Source organism: Nicotiana tabacum, chromosome 24 (assembly GCF_000715075.1).
Source record: "Nicotiana tabacum cultivar K326 chromosome 24, ASM71507v2, whole genome shotgun sequence".
Taxonomy (NCBI): Eukaryota; Viridiplantae; Streptophyta; class Magnoliopsida; order Solanales; family Solanaceae; genus Nicotiana; species Nicotiana tabacum.
Window position 1 is genome coordinate 101,323,956 of NC_134103.1, and position 15,666 is coordinate 101,339,621.

Here is a 15,666-nt window from a genome sequence, read left to right on the forward strand (position 1 = left end):
ATGTTCAAATTACCATTATACTATTGGAGATGTTCTAAATTACCTTTTGTTACATATATCAGTCAATTGTGATGAATTAGTGTAATTTGGTGTAAGAATTGGGTGTGAATAGATTTTTCCCTTACATAAAGAAGAAACTTTGACGTTATGGGTATCTACGAATCTGTAACTCGCTATTTATAAATACAATTGATCATGTATGGATTAAATATATACATATCACGATTGGTTAATATTAAATGTCGTTGTATAAACGTGACATTATTAATATTTTAAAAATAGCTGGAGAAGTACTCCTACCAACTGATTCGGCTAAGTGTCTTCTAACCACATACACAAAACATTTTCATTTTTCAACAAAGTTTTGAATATAGAAACATAATATGAAATATAATGTATGTTACATGAATACACCATAAAAAAAATGTTCAGTACATTGTATACAACAATGTATTATCAACACATTAATATAAATAGTTCACTTCTCCTATAACTGTTTCGGCACATTTAATTAAAATCACTGATACAGAAACATATCATGAAAAAAACATATATTATGAATACAACATAATATATGCTGTATTTATAATATGCTGCCATGAATATACTATAAAACTATTATGAATACATATACATACAGTTGGATACAACATATTAGTGAAGAGGTTGTAAGTAGTAACAAGCAAACCTGATAGCATTTGACCTATCAACCCGAAATTGAAACCTTTCAGCAATTGTATATTGCTATCATCGCCTTCAATGTGGCCTTATCCTTAAATACTTGTCTAGCCATCACCTCTTTTTGATTAGTATTTGAAATAATCAAATCCCTTTTCAGTTCGAAAATCTCAATTGGTTCACCTGAGTTTAAAGACGCAAGTGCAAGTGTATCAACTGTATCAAATTTATTCACCCCATCTGTTGCGTCAAGTTGCATTAGGTATCTTTGAATTAAACTTCCTCCATCTACAATTTCTTTATCCAATGTAGTTATACACAATGGATACATCCCGAATTCTCTATTCTCCCTTTTAACCTCTACATACACCATGTAACCCATGTCGTTGTGTATTTTCATAGGCGTGCAATTTCCTTTCACTTTGTATTCAATTTTAATTGACTTGAAGCTCAAATCAATGCCTAGTTGCTTCGAAATTGAAGCAACCAAATCATTGTACGACGCATACTCCTTTATTAATATCCCGTCAATTGAATAATCGACATAACAATTTGATGTGTTTCACTTGCCAGAATGACGAATTGGCACTGTTAAACTTGCCATCTAGAAAATCGAATTTCAAAATATTTCTGTAGATACTTGTATCAATTCCGAGCAGAACCTCAGACAATATCAGGGAAAAAAATATCGAACTATATCAGAAAAAAAAAAAGAGGGACTGAAACTCTGAAGAAGGCTCTGTTTTTTGGTGTTAAGCGTCTGACAAATCTTCTCATTAATTGGATTGATAATGTTGCATGTTATAATTGATTTTGTTGAGTTATATTAGGTGTGTATCACGTTAAGTGATCTGCTTTCAGTTATTAAATAGTTGGGGAGACCTACTTTTACATTGATTTCCGTCACTGTATTCATGAATACATGCGCGAATATATGTGAATACAATGGCGTACAACTGGACTGCCCTATTTTTTAGCCGATTTTTGCTACTGTATTCATGAACACAATAGCGCGAATACATCATGAATACAGTAGCGCGAATACATCAAATACATTACCATAACAACTGAAAGGTAGCTATAAAAAGTAATTATATATATGATAGCTATAAAAAATTAATATCCACTAAACAATAGTGGTTTCTGAAAATTGCTCAAAATATTTTCCTTACATAAAGAAGAAACTTTGACGTTATGGTAACTACCAATCCGTAACTCCTATTTATATTCACGTACGTACTTTTTTATTTTATTTTTGGTGATCCAAAAAATCCTCAAACTCATTTTATATAAATTTTCATAGTTATACATAATTTCGAAAATTTTAATATTATAAACACACACACACACACACACCAGATACAATAAAGTTCCATTTAACCGAGTCCTTTCAGCTAACTGAACATAGAACTTTGTGCTATCTATAGAGTCAACTAAAGATGAGGTTCAACTAGCTCACATTTAGCAAAGCTACACTATAATCAAGTTATGTGCACCTCACAATTGAACTTAGAAAACAATTTGTCAAAGTTCAGGTTAATCTAAACATGAGTCGTAAACTTCAGGTTACCCCTCTCCCTTCGTTTTAATACAACTGGAAACATACAATAACTTCGTTTTTAACTTGTCTAGAAAGCATTCATACTGGAAATGCTTACAGTAACTGAAAGGAAACTACAAAAACTATGTCCTCCGCACAATTTCAAGTTAAAACTATTAAAAATGTACATACAAGGAAACTTATCTAGAGAAGTTGAGACAGCCAAGGGCAATCTCCTGAACAATGATGTTAACTGAGAACAAGGAGATGGACGGATAATGATTAGCTAACATAAATTTCAATGACATAACGAACACTATGCATCTACATATTCATCATACATGAAACTGGATGTTAGAAAGGGGCGGAGCTTGTTCTACGCAGCTGATACTTAGGCTCTGGAGGTGGAACACTTGGTAACACCTTCTCTATCTCCTGCAAGTAAACATAATATTCAGTGAAACTGATAGCTGAGAAGAACGAGAATGGAGGCAACAAGGAGTAGTCTCAAAATACTTTCTAATTTTGAAAAGACAACAAACCATCAAGAACTAAGTAACAATTATTTTGCTATCTGACCAATATATATGACATATTAGTCATCAGCATAAGTGACTTCTGAGAAAGCATTTCAAGGGTTAAATCGGAACATCTTTCAGACAGAAAATAAGGAAGACCATGGGAAGCAGGGAAAGCATGAATTTTGCTTTCGAGATGGCCAAGATCCTGTAACCAAGTAGTGAGTCTGAGACTCACTATATTCTGTTCCAGAACTTTGCAGCATGTCTTACGTAGCACAAAGTTATGGGGTTGGTTCTATTTTTTAAGATATCAATCAGTCTAGAAGATCTTCCTCCCTCTGCACCCACCCAAGAGTCTCAGCTAACGGTCACCTCAAAGTAGTGTACAAAGACCATGATTTCAGTTGCGTCTCTTCTTTGCCAGATTGCATTATACTCTGATAGTCAAACCAAAAGGATAAACACATGTGGAAGAAGACATGGAATTCTTTTCTTTCATTGGTGTAGGTGTCAGCAAGAAGCAGTTTACAGGCAGACAAGATTCTCATGCCATAAATGAGCTTACATAGGAGAAGTTACTCGTGCAAATCATTACTCATTACTTAAAATAGGAAGTGTTGAACTTTTCTCAACGAAAAATCATGATGGCTTTGAAATATAACAAGAGTGCATCAACATAGGCAAAATTGAAACGGATTGTGATCATTATCAGTTTCATACAAAATGCTTGGTTGTCAAGCTACCCTCCTATTTCTTGAAAGAAACAAAGGATAAATTTAAGAGCCGATACCTTCACACCCTTCAATTTGACTTAAGGTGCTGTCTGGGTTTGATTTGGTTTAATTTTTGCAAACTAGTATATGTAAAAAGTTTTTTTGGCAAAATAACTTTGGGGGACAAATGTGTTTAATTAGTTTTTGATAACATGTCTTTGAAAACCTTTTGTGTTAGTTTAGTGTGTTAGTATAGTGAAAACCTACTATTTGGTGTTTTTGATTTTAAAAAAATTTATTGTTGGACACTCTACCCTCCCCAGACTCCACTTGTGGGATTTTACTGGGTTGTTGTTGTTGTTATTGTCGGACACCAGAAACTGCTTTTTAAACAAAATGGTGTATCTTTTTTTATTTTTTCGATAAATACATCCTAAACCCCATCTTTGAATTTCTTTTTGATAATTGAAAAATCCCCGAGGGCCAGTGCCGCACGGTTTGAAACTTGGTGGATAATGGGCATGCCCCTCTATTTTCCACTTAAATGTCACGCTTTTGTCGGCGGCGGCAAGGTTCAAATCTGCGTCGTGCACCTAAGCCACACATCACGCTATACGCTTTCACCACTAGACCAAAGCATTGGAGCCACCCATCTTTGATTTTTAGAAAAAATTAACCAAACATGACGTCCCTGAATTTTCCTTTGACATTGTTTAAAGGGGCGAATTTTATGATTTTTATGCACTTTAGTTTGTGGAAAGCTTACTAGTGGTTTGGACAATAGCATAACTAAGAAAAGATATCTCCTCTACTTGTCACCAAATTACATCATCGTCATGATGAAGTCCAAAATTCTTAATTCACGCGATCAAAAGTCTTCTTAAAGTCCAACTTGCATAATATCCTTGGCTCTTCCTTCTAGAGCCAACCACTTCATTTGCCACCAAAACTGCATCCAATATTTGTTTTTCTTCCACAAATAGATTTTGAGAAACAGACACTGTCTTGTCTAGCATGTACGTCATAGATGCCTCAAAGCATACTAATAGCCCTATAACCCTTGATGCTCATTACTCCCTCTTTAGGTATAAAGGATGCGTTTAGGCTGCTTTCAAACTCCATAGCTTCTTGAAATTCTGCGATGGGTCTCCAACAACTCTCTCTCAATAGGTGATCAACAATGCAGGAGAAGAAAAAGCAATGTGAATTCATTTGATCCCGGGGCTTTGTCTCCCCCATCGCCTCCCTCATCTCCTCCTATAAGTCTCTCCAACCAATCCCTTATTCCTCTCCAATTTGAATATTCCCAATCCCCCCCCCCCCCCAATTTTCCTCCATGTCAACTGTTTGTAAAATCTTGCATTGCCCCTCTCATTTCCTACTCACCCTTCATCACCGCCTTATTGACTTTATACTCTAGGGGGTGGGTATCAGTCAGTTCAGTATTTGGTTTGTCGATTTTGATAACCGAACCTAAACCGTAGTAATTTCGATTTGGTTTTAGTTTTTCATGTTCGTTTCGGTTTAATCATTTCTACTTTGGGTTCATGTAGGAATAAATCTACTTGGATACGGCCTCATAAGTTACACACAGTTGGTCAATAAAATTTAGCTAAGTTCGCTACTTTCAAAAACTAAATAGACAAAACAGAAAAGAAAAGAAAAGCGAAAAACCAATCCCTTGAAACCGACACCGAACCGAAGAACTGAAGTTATAAAAAATTAACTGTGAACCAACCAAATAAACTGAAAAACCAAAATCGAAAATTTTGATTTGGCCGGTTATTTCGGTTTTTATGCCAACTAGTATTACCATTCTCCTCCTTTAACCATCATGCCCTCAAATTCTGCCTCCAACTAGTCTTGTGCAGTCGCCAGTCTCTCACTTGACCTCCTCCTTGCACTCCCTTTCCTTTGGATCTCTTACCCCTTCCAATCTCTCTGTTTCTCCAAAACTCATTCATCGACTCTTTCATCTTCATCTCTATCCTCCCAAAGACGACTGCATAACTATTCCTCTAATCTTTGACTTTACCTCCAATGTCTGCACCTTGAGACAACCTGAAAAGAGTACACTTGCCAACACAGAAAGAAGATGCATACTGATACTACTTTGATCCTATTCAGATGGATGAAAACTAACAATCTGCCTTTATTTTCATGTAGACGACCATCCCCTTTTTGTATACAAAGGAAAATGATCCTCTCATAACACCCATTCCTCTTTGCTCCTAACCCCTTAAGTAAAGCCATAAACTGTTAGAAGGTTAAAGAATTAGTGTTCGAATGGTAAAGTTTAGGATATCTTTATTGATGAGGTAAATATTTTGATTAATGTTGGGAAAAGCTCTGGTATACAAGCAATAGACCAAAAGTAGAGAACATACACCAAAGGTTGAATCTTTTGACCGATTTATCAGATTTTGATATTATTGACCGATTTGGGCTTATATGCAGAAATCTTTTTCATTATTATAGCGGATCTTCCAAAAAAAAGACTTTATATCGAATAAAGTATATACTTCGACTTTCTTGTGCTAGAACTTTAGCTCGGAAACACAAAAGTACTGTACGCGCTTTTTTGAAAAGATCGGGCTCGGAATTATTGGAAGAGTTCTTAACGTCGGAAGAACAAGTTCTTTCTTTGACCTTCCCACGAGCTTCTTCTAATTTGTGGGGAGTATATAGAAGTCGGATTTGGTATTTGGATTCTCATCTTAGTTTCTCACGTGAACAAACTTGAATGAATGCAGTGAGGTTTTACAAAGATACATTGTTGTCTGTCTCTTCCTTACCCCCACCTTCTCCTATTTCAATGAACCAAGGGACACGAGAATTAACATAAAATTTCAGAAGATTGCCTGAGCGTTTTAAACTATTAAGCTATTTCCTTCTCCAATCTGAATAAGCAGTGAACTTTAACCATCAGATAGCTACTGCACCTTTATGCAACTCAACCAGCAAAAAGGAAACGTAATAGTTTAGAGGTTTTACAAAATGAAACACAATGATACAAGGATGAATATAAAGTTATAATACTAAACAGTAATTCAGTACTAGACCCTCAAAGTTCATTTTCCTTACGTATGGGGTAAGGGAAATTAAACAAGACCCAGAATGAGAAAGAGCGACTGTTCTCGTTGCATAAATGATCAACATCATTTTGTTTCTAACCTTAATAAATATGAGATATAAGAAACATTCTTTCAGGAGTTAGAGCTTCAGACAGTAAAATTAAGACGATTGTTAGACTGGATTGAATGAGAGGTTGTTCTGCAGAGCAGTGAAAATCGTACATATCTGGAAAAATATACGTTTTAATAGTAAACAGTTCAACATTATATGTTGGAAATGGTATCAAAAAATTGTTACATTGAAATTGTTCTACATTTCTTTCACATTTGTTTCTCATCTGTTTTAACATTTGGACTCATTCACACTTTTTAGTGATGACCACATCAATGCAAGTAAATGCAAATGACACAAAGTACCCATAACCATACACTCTCAAATAATGACTAGAAGGATAAGCAAATAAATACCATATTCACCGACGAGAAAGTTTTCTATCGCAAAACATACCTTTTGTCTCTTGAGCCTTTCATTCTCCTCTTCGAGGCGTGAAACCTTGTTCTCCAGTTCATGGGTGTAAGCCTGTTGATCAAAAGATAATATTTCAATAGCCATGGAGATGATAAACTATATTCAAGACTCAGCAACACATTTCAAAAAGTCACCTGCTTCCTTGCTCGTGACCTCGCTGCAGATTCCCTATTCTTAATCATCCTCTTCTGCCTCCTTTCAACAGTCTTCTCAACCACATCTTCTGGTGCAACTCTCTTTCTTCCGAGTGTTTGTGTGTCCGATAATGTGCCCAACAGAGCAGTTGGAGACATTGTCATCTGAGATTCAGGATAAGCTGCATCCATTATTGGGTTGGCAACAACAGCCAAAGGCTGTTGAACCGGATGTCCAGGCATAAAAACGGGTAGCATATTCTGCTGTTGTGGTTGCTGCGGTGGTATCTGAGGCATTGCATAATGTGACCACTGAGCTTGCTGTTGTGGCAATGCCATTGAATCACCCCCTAAACCAGAGCCTGAACTACTTCTCTTGCCCGGAGTCGGCTCAGCAACCACTCCAGCCTTAACCAAAAAATCCTCCAGTGTCATCTCACCAAGAGTACGCTGCCTCTCCTGAGTTTTCCTATCACTATTATCCCTTTTCTGCCCCTGCTGAATATCCTGCCAAACCTGATCAACAGTCTTCTTACATAGATCGCCAGTTAGCGTGATGCTTGACTGTCGATGCAGAGAACTCCCTGAAGCAACCTGGCTATGATGCAGCGCCCCGTAATCCGTTCCCCCCATTCCTTGACTAGCCTCAACAGTCCATACAGTCTTAAGAAGCTCATCAAGATTCATACTACTTAGTGGTTTCCCTAAATCCCCCAATTGATTCTGAACCTCATCAAGTGTAAGGCTATATAATGATCCTTGCCTAGCCAAAGCATTTGGCTTTGGGTCTTGTGCTTGAGTTGCACCCATACTATTACCACCACCACCACCACCCTGAGATCCCATCACATAAATTTACCCAACTAATCAACCACTCCAGAAAATCAATTCAAGACTCCTAACAAACCAAGAAACTAAAGTTCTAATCTTTATATGTTTTTAGCCCGATGGTTAACATCACATAAATTTTCCACTCACCCGCCTGAATATACCCAACTAATCAACCACTCCAGATATGATAAAGACTCCTTTTTTAACACACCAAGAAAGTAAAGTTCTAATCTTTCAATGTTTTTTTAGCCCAATGATTCACATCAAAAGACATTTCAAAATATCAAACCCCATTTATCACTTCCAATGATAATCATAAAACCCATCAACAGATTTCAAAAATAATAATAATAATCAAGAAACAAAATACCCAGATCAAATTCAAGAAAATGCTAGGGATTGAGGTTAAAAAAAGGGAGAAACAGTGTTACCAAGAAAATGAAGAAATACTCAAAAAGGGAAATAATCTTAGGGAATGAATTAGCTTGCATGCAGCAACATATGTCCAACATTCAGCCATGAGAGAACAAAAAACCCAGAAACTATGCTGCTTTGCTGCCAAAAACCTGAGGCTCAATCTAACTTCAGGTAAGAATAGAAGCAGACCCACATTCTATTCTCTCTAGAATAAGAAAAAAAATGTGCACTACTATATAAAATTAGACATCCAAGACAACTTTCAAATAGATAATTAAATAATTAAATAAATCTTAGCCCTTAGTTTTATATGCTAAGTACTATTTATAATTGTCCAATTTTGACCTCACTCTTGCCTATGTCATCATTTTTATAGGATCGGTTTGGAACAAAGTTATTTATATGATTATAATTCCACATTTAATATGGATAAATAATATGAAGATTTTTGTGAAGAATTTATATTAGTATTAGCTTATACTTATAATCAAACACTTGGAAACATCAAAATTAATATTTTAATCTTGGTAATCAAACAACACTAAATTAAATACTATGCATATAACAAAGAAGTAGTGACTGTTTTAATATACTGTAATTAGTCTACTTAAAAATTATAAATTGACTTTTACTTCCTCCGGTCTAATTTAATTAATTTTTTGACCTGTTTTTGTGGTTCACAATATTTGATTTTTTCATATATCAAAAAAGAATTAATTTTTTTTTTCCAATATTGTCCTTGGAGTAAAAAATTTAGAAGTATTTATTATTTTTTCAATGGATAAATTAATATTAATACGATCATATTAATTAACGTTAAAAGATGATTAAAGTACTTTTCGTTTTTTTCTTTTTCTCTTAAGCTTTCAGAAGAAAAGTCTGAATCAATTTAACCAAAAAGCAAGAGGAATAAAAGAAAAGTAGGAGCAACTAAAAAAGTTAAAAAGAGAGGCAGTGATCAAATTGTTATTTCAATTAAAAATGACAGAAATAAATCAAATTCGACTTATTTAGTGGAAAGCCAATCTAGGACAAATAAAAGTTTAAAATATACCCACTTTGTTCTGTTTATTAATTAAAAAAATAAAGACAATGGGGGGTGAGTGTTTGGAGAGAAAAGGGGTCCATAGCATTCCCACATTTGGCACTTGATTCTCTACTTTCTTAAAACTTTACAAAACCTGGTCTGTGGTGCTTTGCTCATCTTTTTAGGCATAGTCTTATTATACTGAGTAAAAACTGTAACATGCTAATGTGACTTGGCAGTCATCACAGCTGGTTGAGATGTGTATTTTTCCTCCTATACTGACCCGACTCCGATTAAAATTAAAGGGCGTGTGCTTTCTACCGAGGGTTTTTTGATTTTTAGAGTTCGGACTCGAGAATTTTAAATAAGAGTGAAGAAATCTCATTTATCCCATTATATCCCGATCCCTTTATATCGCGTGTGATTCTAACAAAACCCAAGTGAAATTGGTTATTTGCAAATGGATGCTTTTTCAGTTTCACTTTTCTGTTTGCTAGTAGGCATTTTGATACTTCATAACTTGGAAAGTTATTTTAATGGTCCACTACAAATTCTTTGGAAAAGGTTAATTGATTCTTTTATCATTACCTAATATGGAAAGGATCTCTATTTGTTCACACCTTTGTCATTTTTTAGTTTGGCAATACTAAAATAGTTTAGTCCTATTGAGGGATAGGGACGCACAATTAAACGTGATATGAAATATGCTTAGTGTACTATTGAATGGAAGCTTGTGATTTTAGAATCATTTATGGACTTGAACATGGACTTTCAAGTCAAAAAGATTGTCGATGCTCTTAACTAGCCATATTTGGCCTTTTATCTTACTTAAAAAAAGAAAGAGGTATAAAATATGAGACATCAGGTAAAAAGTGTATGGAAGACCATGTATGCTTGGAGACTCACCATCCACAATATTTTTATGGGAAATAAGTGATTTTTTAATTTATTTTTTTAGCGTTTGGTTAATAAGAAGAAAATATTATCCCAAGAATATTTTAACGAGGGGTGGCGGGAGTTGGTGGACAACGGGCGGAAGGAATGGGGTGGGATGAGACGGCGGGAAGGGGGGCTGAGGGGGGTTGGTGGTGCGGGGCTTGCTGGGGGGAAGGTGGGCAAGTGTGTGGGGTTGGAGGGTGGATGAGGCTGTCGGGTGGGGTTGGACGGGGTAAGGTCGGGGTGCAAGGTGGTAGGTGAGGGTTTGGGGGTCCGGCGTGGCGAGAGTGTGAATTGAGGGTGGTAGTAAGGGTGGGAAAGATTGAGAAAAAATTTATGAAAAATCTTTCTCTTTCGGTAGGGAAGTCATTTTCCTCCGATTGATGAAAAACATAAGTTTATTAGAACTGACACATTTTCCTCCAAAAGACATATTCAAATTGCTAAATTTATTAAAAGTACTACTCACAAATTTTGACACATTTTCCTCCATTATCTTAAGCTCATACCTTTATAATGATCCAAGTTCTAAAATCCCTTCAAAAAGTTTAAAAATTCTCACCATATTTCAAGAGTTGATAACTTATCCCGAATTTTATTTCATTAATGCTCCTTGGCCTAACAGATTGAACACTTTTTTTTTTTTTGTTATTAGCGTCGGATCACACTGCCGCAAAATATATTTGCGGCGGTTATTCCAGCGGTTGCTAAAACCGCAGCCGCGAAATAACCGATGATTTTTGAGCTGCCACAATAGGCATTTTGCCATCTGCTTTCTTGTAGTGAAATTTTAGGATATTCTTGTTAGATTTCCCTTCTATGTTTAGGTTCCTATATGTTTCCTGTGAATGAATAAATTCGTTGAGCTTCTGGAAAAGAAAATACTAACTTAGCTGGTGAATTAAATTGATAACTTTCATATTTTAGATTCTCGATTTGCAATATTTTACTATAACCCATTTATGTGATATATTTTTCTTTTTTAATCTGTCACAAAAATAACGATTTATTTTTATATTCAAAAATAATTTAACTTTAAACTTTATTTTACCCTTAATAATTTATTGTCACGCAAATATTTATGACTTTTTTTAGATCATGAGTTTCAAAAGTTTTTTTTTATTTTTTAAACTTTGTGTCCACTCAAAGTGTGTCACATAAATTGAGACAGAGATAGTAATTTTTTTACTTTAATATTTTTAAGGACACTCTCCATAACCAAAAGAAGAATATGCTCTAGAGTCTAGGGTAGCTTCTTTCTATGACCAAATATATAATCTAGGATTCTATAGATTGTTGACTTGGAACAAGTTCAGATTGCAATTCGCTTCTTTCATAAACAAACCTAGCCCACAATATAGTGCAGTAGTTTTCACTGCCGAAAAAGAAAAGAAAAAACAATTATAGGGACATATTCTAATAGCATGTTTGGCCGAGCCTCTTCAAAGGTCATAAGTGTCTTTTTTTCTTCTTTTTTTTCCTTCTCAAAAGCATTTTCCCCCCTTAACTTAAGGTGTTTGGCCAAGCTTTTCTGGGAAAAAAATATTTTTGGGAAGAAGCAGAAACAGTTTCTGAGAAGTAGAAAAAAATAGCTTCTTCCCAAAAGCAGAAGCATAAGCAGTTTTGACTTTTCTTCTTACCAAAAATACCGTTAACAATAGTATATACTAAAATAACCGTTAAATCTAATACTTAGGATATTAATGTATAAGTATTTCTTTTTATTTTTAGGATAGTTTTCTAATATATAGTGACTTTAGGGGTGAATGCTTTTATATTTGTTAATTAATTTTTAATATATTTGAATAATATTAAAAGAATTAAAGTACTTTTTAATTTTATTTTCATATTTTACTTAAATAAGATAGCTAGTGGCAATGTAGTTGTCCTCGAGAGGTCTGCTCTGGGCGCGACCACTGATGAACCGGAGGTCGAACCCCCTTTGAAAATATTTATCCCCAGGGAGTGTTCGATTAATGACGACTTCAAGGTCGAAAAGCCCGATTCGGTTCAAGGCCGATGTGAGGCGGTGTCACGGTACATCTGCTCAATTACTGAGGTCGTTCTTCCTGTGGTTCGAAAGGACTGCGGCTGGACGGATAAGGACATAGTGATTCCCGGGCCTGATGACGACATTACCACCTATGTTGAGGGATATCTGAGTGTTTACACTTATTCCTTTACATTGGGCCCGGTGGACTCGGTCATCTTGGACTTCTGTAGGAGGTATGAAGTATGCCTCGGCCAGATCTACACATCTATGTGGAGGATCGTGATTCTCCTCCGATTCTTTATGAACAAAATCGACTCCTGCACGTTTACCATCGATCTTCTACTCCGCTTGTATAATCCCTGAATCTTTCGGGATCGGGGATGGTAGGGACGCTTTGTCCTGGTGAGGACCACAGACTTGATCCCTGCCGAGTGGAGGACATTCCCCGAGAAGTGGAACGTATCACGTAAGTATAACTCCCTAAATGTCGATTTTATGTTTTATCTTCCTTGTGCTCATCGGTATTTGCTGTGGTGCAACCCTCGCTCGAGTCCCAAACGTCATTCCTCGACTCAAGGAATAGATTAAGGGCATTTGTTCGCAGATGCCTTATGCTGAGTGCTCGTAGTGCGAGCTCTCAAAGGGCTGCTAGGAGACCCGTTCTCACGGTAAGATTCATTTTCCTGAATAAGTAGCACTAGACTTTTTTTTCAACACTATGTCTTTATTGCTTCTCTTCTTTTTTTTTGATGGCTTGCCTAAGACCATCGAGCTTAGGCCCTTGGTAGGTGAAAAAGACCTGCCCGCTGATCCTTCTGCTTCGGGGCAGCTCGGAGTCGTAGTAAGAGAGAAGAAATAGAGGAGAGCTCCGAGTTTCACGAGCTCGGAGAAAAAGAAACCGAGGAGACGGTTGGCTCGTAAGACAAAGGAAAGCTCCACTCCCAAGTTCTTGACTCAGACTTACTCTACCGGCTCAGGGACGAGCCCGAGGAGGATGGACTTTTTGTGGTATGTGAGCCGTCTGTCCCCGAGGAATGGGTGACAGCCGAGGGGGAAACAACTGGGGCTAATCCCCCTCAAGTTCATGAGGCTAGTGCAGAGGTGAGGGCCGAGACCTCTCGAGATGCCGCTCTGCCCCGCCCGGTGTTATAGAAATTTCATGATCTCTCGTTTACAGAGTCTATGTTTGATGAAGCCCGAGCGACGAAGGGGCGATCCAACGAAGGGGTTCATGGAGCGTATGATCCCCTCTGCTGCTTCTTGGATGGTGTGGATTCACCGCCCTGGAAGACTTCTCCGGGTTGGGCAACTTAGAGGTGCCGAGGAAAAGTCCATCCTCGGAGGTCGGTGGGCTGAACTCGAGCCCAAGGTTGATCAGCCGGTTCCCCACTCCGAGCATGGATCCTGGATGTAAGCGATCAGTTGTTATCACCATCTTGGAGGATGCCCGGGTTCTTTCTACCCATGTCTATATAGTTAGCTACCTCCGGTGCCTGGAAACCGAAGAAGAACAAGCGAAAATGAATGAGGTGGATGCGCCATACTTGTTCAACGAAGCACAACAGGCGCTGAACCGGGTAAGATGTTATTACACTCTTTATCTTCGAATTTAGTTTTTGATAACTCTAATGCCTTTTCTTTCTCACATTTTTGTAGGCCTCGATACTCCACCACGAAACCTTTATCTGGTACCTGGCTGAGCTTAGAGAACTCGAGGCTGAGTGCAAAGAGCTTGCTGAGAAGATGGACATGTATAAGCTTCTCAGCGAGTAACGGGAAGGAGAAGTCACAAATCTCGGGGCTGAGTTGGATGCGACTTAGAAAGAACATGCCGACCTGGTAGAACATGTAAAGATCTTTGAAGTTAGTGATAACGAGTTAAACATGGAGACTAACGGTCAAAACTCGCGGGTCCAGCAAAAGCTTGACCGGATTGACTAGCCTCGAGCCGAGATGAACGAGGTCAAGGCCATGGCCGAAGAGTGGAAGGGAAAAAATAGACCGATTGGCTTAAAAGAAGAAGATTGCCCGGGCGCAGTTGGCCTCGGCAGAGGCCCAACTTCGAGCGGCGAGGGAGAAAGGTAAGGTCTAGTCCCAAAAAATCAAAGACCCCAAGTCTCAACTGGGCTGGACTATCGCCGAACGGGATGCCCTTGGCAAGGAGCTTAAAATAGCTAAGTCAGTGACGGAAACAACCAGGGCCGATGCTGAAGAGATGGTGGCCCAGTACAGAGCTGACGCTGAGGAAGCCTAGGATCGCTTGAAAGTCACTATCGAGTACGTGAAATGGCAATCCTGAAGAGAGGCTCTCAAGGAGGTTCATGCCCGGGGTTTTGACCTGTCGGCCGAGATCAAAAATGCTAAGAGGCTCGAGGTTGAGGCCAAGAAGTTAGTCGATCCCGAGGACGAAGAAGGCTCTGAGGGCTTCGACGAATCTGAGGCTGGAGAAGACCCCGATGTCCCCGGTGACGAGGCGGGCTCCGGCGAAGATCAGGCTTAGGCACCTTGTAGATTTTTCTTTGTTTTTGTATTTTTATATATTTTGTTGAGGCCATTTGGCCTTTGTAAAGATCTTTGTCGGGATATTCATAAATAAGGCTTTTTTCCCTTTAGAAATTTTCGAGTTTGTTTCTTTCGGCTCCTTCTTTATGATTGCAAAGACTTTGAATGTCGTATCACAGAATAAATAATAGTAATAGGGTCTAGTTTGGAGGTACGAACAAGGCTCGTTTTCGATGTAATTTTGTTTAAAGCTCGTGGGGGCTTGGTATGACCAGAAGATTTCCCCAAAGTGCTTACTTAGATATTTTTAGATTATAATTTTGTTGAGGGTAGCCTTTGAACCGGTTTGGAATTTTTGAAGGCCTTACATTTTGGTTACGGCCTTCGGACGTCTCCGAGCCATTTCTAGGATGATCGTAGCCTTTTAAGTTCAGGGATTGCCTAATAGGCTTTGTTCCCCCGAGCTTCGATAACCCTAGCCATCCGAGTTTCACTTAGATGACAATCCCCGAGTGAGGGTTATCTCTTAGATTTGGATAGAGGCGGCCCTTGGGCTCATTATCCTTGAGGAACAAAATGTAATAGTCTTAAGGGACAAAATTATGTATCAGCAATGTAGAAACTTTCTTTCATTTCTTTGCGCAACATACATGATTGCAAATGTGTAGAAGCTTCGTGTTATGGCTCAAGTGGTCTATGTGGGCACGGTTCATTTTACCGTTTGACCTTTACAATAAATCCTATCCACCGAACCCATACTGTTCAAGAACA

The 15,666-nt window shown here is 37.7% G+C and overlaps 1 protein-coding gene across 1 annotated transcript; it reads right to left on the reverse strand.

Moving 5' to 3' along the window:
- Positions 1-2,572: 2,572 nt before the first annotated feature.
- On the reverse strand, positions 2,573-8,035 carry LOC107815582 (ABSCISIC ACID-INSENSITIVE 5-like protein 2). Its single transcript, NM_001325954.1, has 3 exons — positions 7,190-8,035; positions 7,035-7,106; positions 2,573-2,653 (listed from the first exon to the last, which is right to left on the reverse strand). Exons 1-3 carry the CDS (start codon positions 8,033-8,035, stop codon positions 2,573-2,575), a joined length of 999 nt encoding a protein of 332 aa, NP_001312883.1.
- Between the last annotated feature and the right edge of the window lie 7,631 nt (positions 8,036-15,666).

Bases quoted from the DNA above. Each gene is read 5' to 3' on its own strand.
- LOC107815582 (NM_001325954.1), bottom strand. From the start codon at position 8,035: ATGGGATCTCAGGGTGGTGGTGGTGGTGGTAATAGTATGGGTGCAACT. The intron at 7,107-7,189 runs GTGACTTTTTGA...TTTGATCAACAG, and splicing joins GGTCACGAGCAAGGAAGCAG to GCTTACACCCATGAACTGGA. The intron at 2,654-7,034 runs GTATGTTTTGCG...GTTTACTTGCAG, and splicing joins AAAGGCTCAAGAGACAAAAG to GAGATAGAGAAGGTGTTACC.